We start from the raw sequence: 13389 nt of genomic DNA on the forward strand, positions 1-13389 counted from the left end.
TATTTGTGAACACTGCTGCAATGCTCCAGGTGTGCAAGTAACTGTTCAAATTCCTCCCAAGGACTGAGCCTCCAGGCCTGGCTTACATTTCTCCCCTTTCTAAGATAGGGTCTCCTTTTCTGGTGTGTAGGCACACATGTGAGCAGAATAGTGTATAAATAATAAGAAGTCTTTGTCAGGTGTGGTGGTCCACACCTGTAATCCCAGCCCTCTAGGGAGAGGCAGGCGGATCTTTGTTCTTTGTGAGTTCAAGACCATCCTGGTCTACAAAGTGAATCTAGGACAGCCAGGGCTACACAGGGAGACCCTGTCTCAAAAAACAACAAACAAACAAACAAGACAGGGTCTCTAGTTCAGGTTGGCCTTGAATTGGCTGGGGTCACAGGTTTATACCACGACTAGTGTTGATTTTTTTTTGGGGGGCACATTGCTTGTTTGTTTGTTTGTTTTTGAGATGGTTTTGCCATGCAGCCTGAGCTGTCACCTAATGTCTGGGGCTCCAGGTGAGCATCCCCACACAGGGCTGGAAGAGTGGCTTTAGGAATCTGAGCCGGATTCCTACTCCATGGAAAGGACAGAGGTGCTGCGGCCTGTGGCCTCCGGGAGCAGCATGGGGCAGGGCCAGTGAACAGGGAAGAGAAGTGGGTGGACGGCCTGGTTGCTTTATTAGCTGGGGCTGTTTGGGAAAGGGGTGGGCCTCATTTCATGTGTCAGTGTGTCATTATATGAACCTAACGGGGAATGGATTCCCAGCTGCTGTGCAAAGGCTCTTAGGTGCTGAGTCCCAGGCATAGCTGTGGGAAGCCCTTTCTTCAATGGATGGCTTCCCAGATGCCCAGGGCCTGAGACCCTTGGAGTGCAGGTAGCACAGATCTGAATATGGCCTATGGATTTTCATTTTTTTCCTTCCCCCTCCTTTTTTTGGATTTTTGAGACAGGGTTTGGCTGTCCTAGACTTGATTTGTAGACTAGGCTAGCCTCGAACTCACAGAGATTTGCCTGCCTCTGCCTCCTGAGTGTTGGGATTACAGGCATGCACCACTGCTAGGCTCATTTTTTTCTTTTCTATCGTGTGTGTGTGTGTGTGTGTGTGTGTGTGTGTGTGTGTGTGTTTTGTTTTGTTTTGTTTTTCGAGACAAGGTCTTTCTGTGTAGCCTTGGCTGTTCTGGAACTCACTCTATAGACCAGGCTGGCCTTGAACTTACTCTTTAGACGAGGCTGTCTTCCCAAGTGCTGGGATTAAAGGTGTGTGCTGCCTCCGGACCCCCCACTCTGCTGCTGCTGCTGCCGCCGCCGCCGCCACCACCACCACCACCACCACCACCACCGGCAGATTTTCTTAGATATTCATACCTCCGATTAAACTCTTAACTCGTAAGAGTAGACACAGGAAGAGATGAGCAATGGTCATGAATTGCACAATAGAATAACAGGGCTGGGAATGGGGCTCTTTCTGGTAGGTGTTTGCCTACCATGCAGGAAGCTCTGGGTTTTCCCAGCCATGCAACAGCCAGGTGTTGTTGCACACCTGTAATCCCAGCACTCAGAAGGTCAAGGTCACCTTCTGCAACGTAGTAAGTTTAGGGTCAGCCTGGGCTAGCTGAGAGCCTCTCTCAGAAATAAAACAGGGGCGGGCTGGAGAAGAGGGCTCAGCAGACAGGAGCGTTTCTGCGCTTGCAGAGGACCCGAACCGGGTTCCCAGCAGCCACACTGTGTAGCTCAGAACCACCTGTAGCTCCGAGGTCCCTTTAATCACGTGCATGTGTGTGCATGCGTGCGCGTGTGTATGCAATTAAAACAATAAGTATTTAAAAGGACAATTCTGAAAAAACAATTTCACTTTTATTTATTGTGTGTGGGCGTCCGTGTGCACACGCACGCCTTTGTGCGCAGGTGCAGGTGAGGGGACAACTTGGAGAAGTTCTTCTTTGCCTCCACCTTCTGGGTGCCAGGGGTGGAACTCAGGTATTCAGCTTGTTGGCAAGCTCCTTTACCTTCTGAGCCCTCTTTTCAGCCCACAAGAACACTCTGCTACAAGCAGTATTATGGTGGTTTCTTATAAAATACCATCTACCTACCTGAGGTGGACTTTTTTTTTTTTTTTTTTAAATTTTTCGAGACAGGGTTTCTCTGTGTAGCCTTGGCTGTCCTGGACTCACTTTGTAGACCAGGCTGGCCTCGAACTCACAGAGATCCACTTGCCTCTGCTTCCCGAGTGCTGGGACTAAAGGCGTGCGCCACCACGCCCGGCTCTGGACTTTGTTTTTATCCCAAAGCTGGTTTCATGTTGTCTTTACCCCTGTCTTTCTGGATGGGTTCCAGGAACCCAGGCTGGCCTATAACATGCCAGCTATGTAGTCATTAGTAACCTTGAACTTCTGATCCTCCTGTCACCACCTTTGAAGGGCTAGGATTGTAGGTATGAGCCACTGGACTCTATGTACTCATCCTTGCGGGGGGGGGGGGGCGATAAGAGTTTATTTGGCAAGATGAAGCATTGGGAATAATGTAGCACTGAGCTTGAACACTGGAGGGGAAGCTATGGTGAATGAGCTGAGGGCGGCATGTATGGCTTGGATGCACTGGGGAGAGAGGTGCAGAAGGGGGCGGGCCTCCCTCGGGTTATTCAGAATGGCCTGGGGTTTAAGACATAGCCAATTGTTACTCTTGGAATTCTAAGGATCGCTTTTGGATTATGGCTGAAACCACATGTAGGGTCAGCTTTAGGGGACCTCGCGATTCCATCCATAGCACAGGCAGGACGTCACTGGCCCCCACGTGACATCAAGGTTTCTGGGAGTATTGTATCCTAGCCCCCCCCACCACCACCACAGGCAGTGCCCCTTACCATCTGTTACTGAGATAACAGAGCCAATAAGGAAGTGTGGTGTCAGGACCACACCCCCACCCTTTGTCCGTCCCTGGTGACCTGGGCAAGTCACAGTGTCTTTGCTCTCTCCTTCCTAACTGGGCACAGCGTGACTAACTCCTTCCATGATAGGCATGGAGTTACAGGAGCCGGTGAGGTATGCGCTTGGCACACAGCCTGGTGTGTAGGAAAACGACTTGGGAAAGCTGAGAGTTTTATGAATGTCATTAAAGCTTTGCTCAAGAAGCGCAGATACCCAAGCAGGCACTCGTCCTGACTGTGAGCGGGTTGTCCCTTGTTAACAGTCCCCCTCTTCCCGTCCCCCCATCTGCCGCTTGCCCCCTGGACTTCTGAAGACCTGTTTCTTTCTTGAGTTCCTGGGGATGGAACCCAGGGCTTCATGCCTAATGTTCAGATGCTCTACAAGCCGGGCGTGGTGGTGCACGCCTTTAATCCCAGCACTTGGAGGCAGAATCAGGTGGATCTCTGTGAGTTGGAGGCCAGCCTGGTGTACAAAGCAAGTTCAGGACAGACAAGGCTACACACAGAGAAACCTTGTCTCCAAAAACAAAACAAAACAGATGCTCTACAAATTCAGGCCAACCCATCTAGATTTTGATACTACTTTTGATTGTGTGTGTGTGTGTGTGTGTGTATGTTTGTGTATGTGTGTACACGTACAGGTGTACCTGTGTATGTTCACATAAACCTGTATGTGGAGGCTGGTGAAGAACACTGGGGTCATTCCTCAGGAAGCCGTTCATTTTTGTCTGTCCTTCCTTCCTTCCTTTCTTCTTTTGTGCAGGGTTTCTCTATGGCTGCCCTGGACTTACCTTGTAGACCAGGCTGGCCTGGAACTCACAGCAATCCACCTGCCTCTGCCTCTTGAGTGCTGAGATTAAAGGCGTGGGTCACCAGTACCACCTCTGTTCATTTTCTTTGAAGCAGGGCCTCTTGATGGTCTGGAGTAGGCTAGACTGACTGACCTAGCCCCAGGGATCTGCCTGTCTCTACTTCCTTAGCCTTGGGATAACGTGGGCGTGTCCCCACATCTGACTTCTTTTTTCTTTAAACAGATTTATTTATTTATTATGTATATAGTGCTCTGCCTGCATGTACACATGCAGGCCAGAAGAGGACCTTAGATCACATTATAGATGGGTTTGAGCCACCATGTGGTTTCTGGGAATTGAACTCAGGACCTTTGGAAGAGCAGGCAGTGCTCTTAACCTCTGAACCATCTCTCCAGCCCCACATCTGACTCACCTCCCCCAATAGGGTTTCTTCGTGTAGCCCTGGCTGTCCCGGAACTCTCTTTGTAAACCAGGTTGGCCTTGAACTCAGAGATCTGCCTGTCTTTCTGCTACCCAGTGCTGGGATTAAAGGTGTGAACTTTAATTTCTTTTTTTTTCCACATTTTTTAAAATTAACTTATTCTTGTTACATCTCAATGGTTATCCCATTCCTTGTATCCTCCCTTTCTTCCCTCCCTCCCATTTTCCCCTTACTCCCCTCCCCTATGACTGTTCCTGAGGGGGACTTCCTCCCCCTGTATATGCTTATAGGGTATCAAGTCTCTTCTTGGTTTTAGTTTTTTAATATGCAAAATGAGTGACAAGGGCCTCAGGATAATAGGGAGCCAGGATCTGGGAAGGGCCCTGAAGCTTGTGGGTAAGGACAGCTGAAGTTTGCAGGCATGGAGGCTTGGAGTTTGATACCACTTTGAATGAATGTTTTGATTTGGAAGCCAAGCAAGTTCGGCCGTGGTCAGTGCTTGAATGGGATAAGTATTTGGATTTTTTTTTTTTTTTTTTTGGTAGGAGTGACAGTCACAAGCCATGGGGACCTGATTGAGATTCAGCACCCTTGTGGAGGGAAAAAAAACAAAAACAAAAACGGAAGAGGCATGCGTCACCTGCCTGGAATCCAGGTTGTGGGGCGGCTGAGACAGGAGGAGCCCTTGGGCTTGCTGGTTAGTCAGTGTAACCAAGTCAGAGCCCAAGTTTTTTTTGTTTTTTGTTTTTGTTTGTTTGTTTTTTTGTCACACACACACACATACTATGGCAGAAAGTGATTGAAGAAGACATGTGAGGTCAACTTCAGGACTCTGAAAACACGGGCACACACAAGCACAAGTACACACATGTCTATCACACGTACACAAGTAATGTACAGTTCAGTGATGCCTCCTGTGAGGGAGGGTAGACAGTGTGTGGGTAGGGGAGATGGACGCCCCCGCCCCTCAGATCCTGACCTTGGAGGAGTCACTTGGCCAGTCGTTTGTGACAGCAGTTGGTATCACATGGTCAGACCGAGCTCAAATCATCTCCCAAATGGAAGCTTCTCGAATCTTTCCATTCATCAACCTGGAGGGAAAAGATGATCAACGCTTCATGTGTTTTACACAGCCTGGGGAGATTTACATACTGGTCAGGATGACAGCCACAAGTTAGGAAGGGTGGTGCTGTACGCCTGTGATCCCGTCGCTCAGAAAGGCTAAGGCACGTGGACTGTCTGACACTGGGAGCCAGCTTGGGCTACATAGTGAGGGCCAGCCTAGCCTGGGCTATATAGTGAGACTTTGTCTAAAGAAAAAGAAATAATGATGGCCCATCAGGAAAAACCGCTTGCTATGCCAGCACGGGGACCAGGAGTCCGGCTCTCGGCACCCACGTTCAGAGCTGGGTGTGGCCAGGCTCTCTGTGGGTTGGACACAAGAGGATCCTTAGGGCTGGACATCCATCCGTTCAGATCCAGGCCCAGAAGAGATGTTGTCTTAAGGGAATAAGGCAGAGGAAGGCATCTGAATGTGCGTATGCCACATGTACACATATGTGCATGTGCTGAATGAACACACATACATGCACATGCACACCAGAGTGAGCCTAGAAGCTAGGGTGTGGGCTCTGCTCTCTTGAGGAATCTCACTTTGTCCCAGTTCTTCCCCACAGAGACACAACAGTCCACTCTTTCAGTTTCTAGCCAGAAAAGGTTTTCAGCCTAGAACATTGCTGAATTAAATCTAAATTAATTGGAATTTAATAAGATAAAACACACAGTTCTTCAGTCTCCATGGCTGCATTTCTGATGCTCCAGAGTGACACGTGTCTGCTGGGCCCTGGTTCTCTCTTTGTTGGTATGCATAGTTGTCTACCCAGTACTGTACCTGATGCCCAAAGCTATGCTTGTGGCTTTGTTGAAGATGTCAGACAGGGTGATGGGGCTGGTGGTCCTGGTGTGACTGTTCTGTAGGAGGTATTTTGTACTATGAAAGCAATCCAGGGCCTTGATCATGCTGTGTGGGTGCTCTGCTACTGAGCTACATATACCCCAGCCCCTCACTGGGGGATTCTATGCAGGTTCTCTCCCACTGAGCCACACCCCAGCCCCTCACTGGGGGATTCTATGCAGGTTCTCTCCCACTGAGCCACACCCCAGCCCCTCACTGGGGGATTCTAGGCAGGGGCTCTCCCACTGAGCCACACCCCAGCCCCTCACTGGGGGATTCTAGGCAGGTGCTCTACCACTGAGCCACACCCCAGCCCCTCACTGGGGGATTCTAGGCAGGTTCTCTCCCACTGAGCCACACCCCAGCCCCTCACTGGGGGATTCTAGGCAGGTGCTCTACCACTGAGCCACACCCCAACCCCCCTCACTGGGGGATTCTAGGCAGGTGCTCTCCCACTGAAGCATACCCCAGCTCCTCTCTGGGGGATTCTAGGCAGGTTCTCTCCCACTGAGCCACACCCCAGCCCCTCACTGGGGGATTCTAGGCAGGGGCTCTCCCACTGAGCCACACCCCAGCCCCTCACTGGGGGATTCTAGGCAGGTGCTCTACCACTGAGCCACACCCCAACCCCCCTCACTGGGGGATTCTAGGCAGGGGCTCTACCACTGAGCCACACCCCAGCCCCTCACTGGGGGATTATAGGCAGGGGCTCTACCGCTGAGCCACACCCCAGCCCCTCACTGGGGGATTCTAGGCAGGTGCTCTACCACTGAGCCACACCCCAACCCCCCTCACTGGGGGATTCTAGGCAGGGGCTCTCCCACTGAGCCACACCCCAGCTCCTCTCTGGGGGATTCTAGGCAGGTTCTCTCCCACTGAACCACACCCCAGCCCCTCACTGGGGGATTCTAGGCAGGGGCTCTACCACTGAGCCACACCCCAGCCCCTCGTGGGGTTTCAAAGTAGGGTCTCTATAACTGAACTACTCTTCCCAGTTCACTACCTTTTGTTAAGACAGTCTGAGTTGCCCTGACTAGTGTTTTCTTACTGTAGCTCAGAGTGGTTTTGAGCTCTCAATCCTTTTGCCTCACCTCAGTAGCTCTGGTGACTGTCCTGGGCCACCACTCCTGTTTCTCTGTGCCTGCCTCAGGATTGCAGCTCAGCAGTATTGGGATCCCTAGCCTGCCACCCCCCCACCCCCAACCCCCCCGCCTGGGAGGAGGCAGTTGGGGCCCCCTTAGTGCTCTGGTGGTGACAGGAGCCGTTGGTGGCATCCGGGCCCCAACGCTTCTCTGGATTGGGGTGCTGCTTGCTGGGTTTCACAAGGCCAGGCAGGGGCAGGCCCCGGGGCCCTGTGCTTCCGCACAGCCTGGGCAGGAAGGACTGGTGGCTGATGTAAGCCTTTGCGCAAACCCCTGGCTGCTGGCTTCCGGAGCCTTCTCCCTGCCGCCTGTCTGCCACAACAAGGAAGAAGCCTAGGGCTTGGCGGGGGGCCTTAGAGGCCTTACTTTCCCTGGCTTGGGCTACATGGACGTGCTGACCGGACACAGGGGCCCTTGGGCCGCAGGAGTTAGCGCTGGACTCTGGTGAGGGGCAGGGCTGCAGTGATGGTGCCTGGACATAGGCCACTGTGACAGGCATGCATGGTCAGAGGGTATGTGCTGGTCTCTAGCAGTAACCAATGAGGCAGGCCTGCCCTTTGGTAACTCAATTTTCCAAAGGTCCTGGGAGCATATTTTGGAACCGTATCCCCCTTGAGAGGTGTGGTCAGTGGGCACTTGTGTATAGGGCTTGAGTGGTTGTAGGGCTCTTGGAGACCCAGAAACTGGACCTTGTATGTATGTGGGTGGAGTCTATGAGTCTCCTGCGGCTTGGATGGGGGAGGTGGGGAGGGAGGGGAGAATCGGAGGGGGAGTTGGCATCTGAGCCATGCACATCCTGTCTGCTGTTGCAAACAGTGCCCACCTCTCGGGGACTGGAGAAGACCCCTGAGGACTTACACAAAGCCCTCCTCTGGAGACCGGCCAGGGTGGACACCTGCTGGGGTCTTGGTTACAGTGGGCCCAGCTCTGGGTTCAGGGCTCAGCACCCTCCCTTGCAGGGTGTCCTGCGGACAGTTTGAATCACCCGCAGAACATCTGGCCTATTTTCTATTATTGTTTCTAAAAAATATTCATATTTGTCATATAATTCTTGTTAAATTCATGCCTTGTCCCTTGTTTTTTTCTTAGTATTTTTTATTTTTCTTTTCTTTTTTTTTTTGTGCTGAAGTTTGAACCTAGGTCCTCATGTATACTGGGTGAACACTCTATAGGACATCCCAGACTGAGCTTAGGTGGGATTTTTTTTGGACAGGGTCTCATCCTGTGGCCCAAATTACCTGGAATTTACTATGTAACCCAGGCTGGCCTTGAATTGCAGCAATCCTCCTGTCTCAGCCTCTTCCAGTGCTATATAACAGATATAAGCTGTCATGATGGGCTCTATCTTTTGAATTTTTATTATTTATTTATTTTTTTGGGGGGGGGGAGACAAGGGGCTCCCTGTGTAGGCTGGCTTGGAACTTGCAATCCTTCGGCCTCAGCTCCCAAGGCCTGGTGTGTGTCACCATTCCTGAAGGTGGCTGTTTTCCTTTCACTTTGGGATTCATTCCCGTATCTACTGCTCAGGTTGGGTTTAGGACATCCTGCTGGGTGTGCAGGGGGGCGGGGTGAGGGCTCCTGCACTATGCTGTGGCTTTTCCTCTCTGGGTCTCGGCTTCCCCATCAGTGGGCACATGGGCACATACAGACACTGGGCACTCAGAGGCTCTTGCACATCCCAGGTGACTGTGGGGTCCTTGAGGATGTTGGTGTCTGGAGGATGTCCTGTGCTGAGCTCAGGACATGAGCTCTTCCTTTTCCAGTGACCATAGTCTTCCTTACTCTGTGGCCCTGGGTTACCTTGGGGACCCTCCCGTCACCCCTACTCTCATTCTCAACTGGGCCTAGGCTTCTTTTTATTTTATTTTATTTTATTTATTTAATATGTATACAACGCTGTATCTGCATGTACAACTGCACACCAGAAGAAGACACAAGACCTCATTCTAGATGGTTGTGAGCCACCATGTGGTTGTTGGGAATTGAACTCAGGACCTCTGGAACAGCAGCCAGTGCTCTTAACCTCTGAGCCATCTCTCCAGTCCCTGGGCTCAGGTTTCTATCAGCAGCCAGGGTGGTAAAACCATTCTCCGTGGGTGCTGGGTCTAAGGGCGAATCTGGCTGCCTTCCTTGGTCTCTGTGATGTTTGGGACCACAGTGTGTGGCTGGGCTGGCCACAGGATGCCTTTTGGCCTCTCTAGTGGTGAAGGCCTAATGCAGTGGGGGGTGGGGGGAAGGTTTGGGATGGTGGTCCAGGTGGCATAGCCCGGTTTGCCAGCTGCCTGACAGGGGTCCCCCCCCCCAACTCCCTTTTCTCTGCAGGCGAGGCCTTCTTGGGCAGCTTTGTGGCCAGCGGGATGGGGCCCTCTGCCTCATCTCAGGGGAGCCCCGTATCCCTGCCCTCTGACCTCTCCTTCCGTTCCCCCACCCCCAGCAACCTGCCCATGGTGCAGCTGTGGGCTGCCCACGCCCATGAAGGTAAGGAGTGGGCCAGACGGGAGGGGCTGAGGGCTGCTGGGCCACTGTCTCCACCCTGATGGCAATTTTATGTCCCCAACACCATTTTCAACCTTTCTCTCACCGTGGCCTCCCCGTCTCCCCTCTAGTCGGAAGTGCTTATCTTATTACCACAGGGCCTTTGCACAAAGCCATTTATGCCTCTGCTTGCAGCCTCTCACCCCAGCCCGCTGGCTCCTCCTTCACTGGCTGCGCAAGCAGTCGCGCCTCTCCCAACTGTTCTGTGGTAGAAGACAAAAGGTTTACCCAGGGGTGGCGGTGGGAGAGTGGGGGTGGGGGAGGGGCGAGATTGTGGGAGGTGGGAGGCAGGGGGTTATTCCCAGACCACGTGGTGTGTACTTTGAGGGCAAGGACTGCTGTATATATTCAGTGGAATGCGCCCCTCCCACACTTACTCCCACCTTCCACCCACCTGCACACCCACACCCACCCACACACCCCAACTATTGTGGGAGAATCCGGCCTGGGTACTGTGTTGTTTCTTGTTTGGGTTTTGGCAGTACTGAGGATTGAGCGAACCTGATGCCCCGTGGGTGTATGGGAGGCGTGCCTCCTCCTCCTCTGTCTCTGGGAGATCTGGGGTATCAGTTGGTTGAGATTAGGGTTCTCTTATGTCTTGTGGACCCTGTGGGCTTCACCTAGAATGTGGACACTGCTGTTCTGGGGGGCCCTATTGCTTGCTTTTGGCTGTTGTGGCCATTCCCTCCCTCCTGGGGTTGGAGACAGAATGAAGGCCACCAGTGTGGAATTGTGGCTGCTGCAGTTTGCTCAGCTGTAGTTGAAGGTGTCTCTGTCAGGCAGAACAATGTGGTCTTTCCTGTACAGAAGAGGTCACTAAAGTCATTCTTCTTGGGCCTCTCGGGACAGGCACCTGAATCTAGGAATGAATATATGTATATATGTATAATATATATATATATATATATATATATATTAATTTTTTTTTTTTTTTTTTTTTTTTTGGTTTGGTTTTGGTTTTTCAAGACAGGTTTTCTCTGTGTAGCCTTGGCTGCCCTAGACTCACTTTGTAGACCAAGCTGGCCTCAAACTCACAGCGATCTGCCTGCCTCTGCCTCCCGAGTGCTGGGATTAAAGATGTGTGCCACCACACCTGGCCCTGAGTATAACTGTCTTGCATAAAGGCTGTGTTGCCTCTCCTGGGTGTTTGCCAAGGGCTGGGATGGTGGTTGCTGGCGTTCTGTTCAAGCCCCTCCCACCTGAGCTCAGCGTGTGTGTGTGTGTGTGTGTGTGTGTGTGTGTGTGTGTGTGTGTGTGTGTGTTTTGTTAAGCCAAGGTCTGGAAGTGTACAAGCTGCCCCTACCATGTCACAAGCTCATTCCTCAGTCCTTCCCGAGATGCCCATAGCTACAGCAAATACACACAGTACTGACTCTGTTCCCTGCAGCAGTCTGGGAAAGGGCTGAGGTGCCCATTACACACTAGAGCACAGGGGCCTGCAGTGAGCCCGCTGCCTGCAGCTGACTGTTGCTTCAGTGTCTAATTGTGATGCCCATGGACTGGACATCTGTTTTGTTTTGCGACTTGTGTTTTGGGATCTTTTCATTTTGTTTTGTTTCTGAGACACGGTCTTGCTCTGTAGCGCTCGCTGGCTGGCTTGGGATTCACTGGGTTGAATGGCCTTGAATCTGCAGCAGTCCTCTCCTTCTCAAGTATTGGGGGTTACATGTGTGAAGCCACCACTCTGGACAACCCCCTTTTATTCATTGTTATTTTATTTTATTTTGGCTTTTTGAGACAGGGTTTCTCTGTTACACAGAGCAGAGCCCTGGCTATCCTGGACTCTCTTTGTAGACCAGGCTGGCCTCGAACTCACAGAGCTCCACTTGCCTCTGCCTCCTGAGTGCTGGGATTAGAGGCATGCCTCACCATTGCCTGGCCTATCTTTATTATTATTTATTTGGTTATTTTGAAGTCTTACTGCGTAGCCCAGGCTGGCCTTGAACTCACAGAGATTCACCTGCAGCTGCCTCTGGTGTGGTAGGGTTAAAGGCATGTGCCACCACACCTGGTCTTAGTTTTTAATTTTGTGGCAGGTTCTCACTAAGTTGCCTAGGCTGGCCTTGAATGGCTCTCTGTCTCTCAGGTGGTCAAGATTACTGGCTGTTACCACCAGAGCGCAGCCTGTGTAGTGGCTGTTGGGGGTTGCAGTACTGGAATCCAATTCAGGTTTTTGCATGCGAACGGCAAACATGTGGAGTGCCATCCTCCGCCCTGTCCGGCGGTCTGTAATATATCAGGTGATGGTTAGAAAAAGACATCATCCCTAATGGCCAGGGACAAACCTCAGATCCTTGACCTTTGATGGACCTCAGAGGAGGGCCAGGGACACTGTCCCTTGTTGCTTTCCAGAGGACCCAAGACCCAGCCAGGACATAGGAAGCCTTGCCTGTCCCCTAGTGCTCACTTTTCTGGCCCCTAAAATCCTTTCATTCTTTCTTTGCCCTTAGTTATCCATGGCTGTGTGTCACCTGTGTCCACCCTTTTTTGAAGTCATGCCACTTTCCCTTTGGGCCTCACTGTATGAGCCCTCCTTTCAGGGAACCTAGGAGGCCCTCCTCACGAGACTGGGTAGCTAGAGATGCCTGGCTTCTGTGTTCAGAGAAGGCGAGCAGTCAGTACTGAGGCACACAGCTGAGAGGCCACGAAGACCAGTCTGCACTGTTACTGAGGTCCAGTCTACGCTGTAGGGTCCGGCAACTTCAGATCAGTGCTGCAGTTTGATCTCTTAGACAGTGGTCCACTCTGAGTCTGGTTTTTTTGTTTTTGTTTTGTTTTGCTTGGCTTTTTTTCATCTCCAAAATGAGATAAGAGTGTGTGCTCCGCTGGGCACAGTAGCTCACACCTGTAATCCCAGCAGAGGCAGGGGGAGCTCTGTGAGTTCGAGGCCAGCCTGGTCTACAGAGTGAGTCCAGGATAGCCGAGGCTACACAGAGAAACCCTCTTGGGGGGGGCGGTGTGGTTCTCTCAGGGTTGTTTTTGAGGTTGAAATGAGAGTAACAGTTGGGTCCGTTCTGACTTTGACCCTGATGTAATTTGAACTTGTATCCAAGCCCTTGTGGGTTTCCTGGGCCTCAAGGGAAGCCTTCAAGTGGCACGGCGTTTTTTGTGGGGGAGGGGTGGGGTGGAATTATCACCATTGGAACTGGTATTAACCAATCAGCTTCTTGTACCAGGGGACTGAGGGGCCACTGTGGCTTTTTCCAAGGAAAAGAAAATGCTAGAAGGACACTCCCCATAGGAAACGTGACTAGCGTAGTCCTCTGTCTTCTCTCCTTAGGTTTCTCCCACCTGCCCAGCGGGCTGTACCCACCCTACCTCCATCTGAACCACCTGGAGCCCCCCAGCAGCGGGAGCCCCCTCCTCAGCCAGCTGGGGCAGCCCAGCATCTTTGATACCCAGAAAGGTGAGGGGGCAGGAAGGGGTGGGGCTGTTGCTTGGCAGGGACGGGGTGGCAGAATGATTTCCTGGGAGTTTGTTTCTCTGCAGGATTCCAGGCATCCTCCATGGTGTGTGTACCTCTTTGTTGGAAGGTCCCTCGGATGGAGTGCTGGGGTTTGCAGGCGTTGCAGCATCCCAGCCCCTTCACCAGTATTCCCACTCCACCTTTTTTT

The 13389-nt window shown here is 51.9% G+C and overlaps 1 protein-coding gene across 9 annotated transcripts in view; it reads left to right on the forward strand.

The window, feature by feature from the left end:
* Window positions 1-13389, forward strand: part of Tnrc18 (trinucleotide repeat containing 18) — a 102170-nt gene that overhangs the window by 20350 nt on the left and 68431 nt on the right. For 4 of the 9 annotated variants that reach the window (XM_051161102.1, XM_051161101.1, XM_051161104.1 and 1 more), the window contains exons 3-4: window positions 9563-9718; window positions 13056-13181. In XM_051161102.1, coding sequence (XP_051017059.1) covers window positions 9563-9718; window positions 13056-13181 — 282 coding nt within the window. Of the gene's footprint in view, window positions 1-7341; window positions 7685-9562; window positions 9719-13055; window positions 13182-13389 lie in introns of those variants that run through there. The other 5 variants (XM_051161105.1, XM_051161106.1, XM_051161108.1 and 2 more) reach the window with 2 other exon arrangements.

Source organism: Acomys russatus, chromosome 19 (genome assembly GCF_903995435.1).
Source record: "Acomys russatus chromosome 19, mAcoRus1.1, whole genome shotgun sequence".
Lineage (NCBI taxonomy): Eukaryota > Metazoa > Chordata > Mammalia > Rodentia > Muridae > Acomys > Acomys russatus.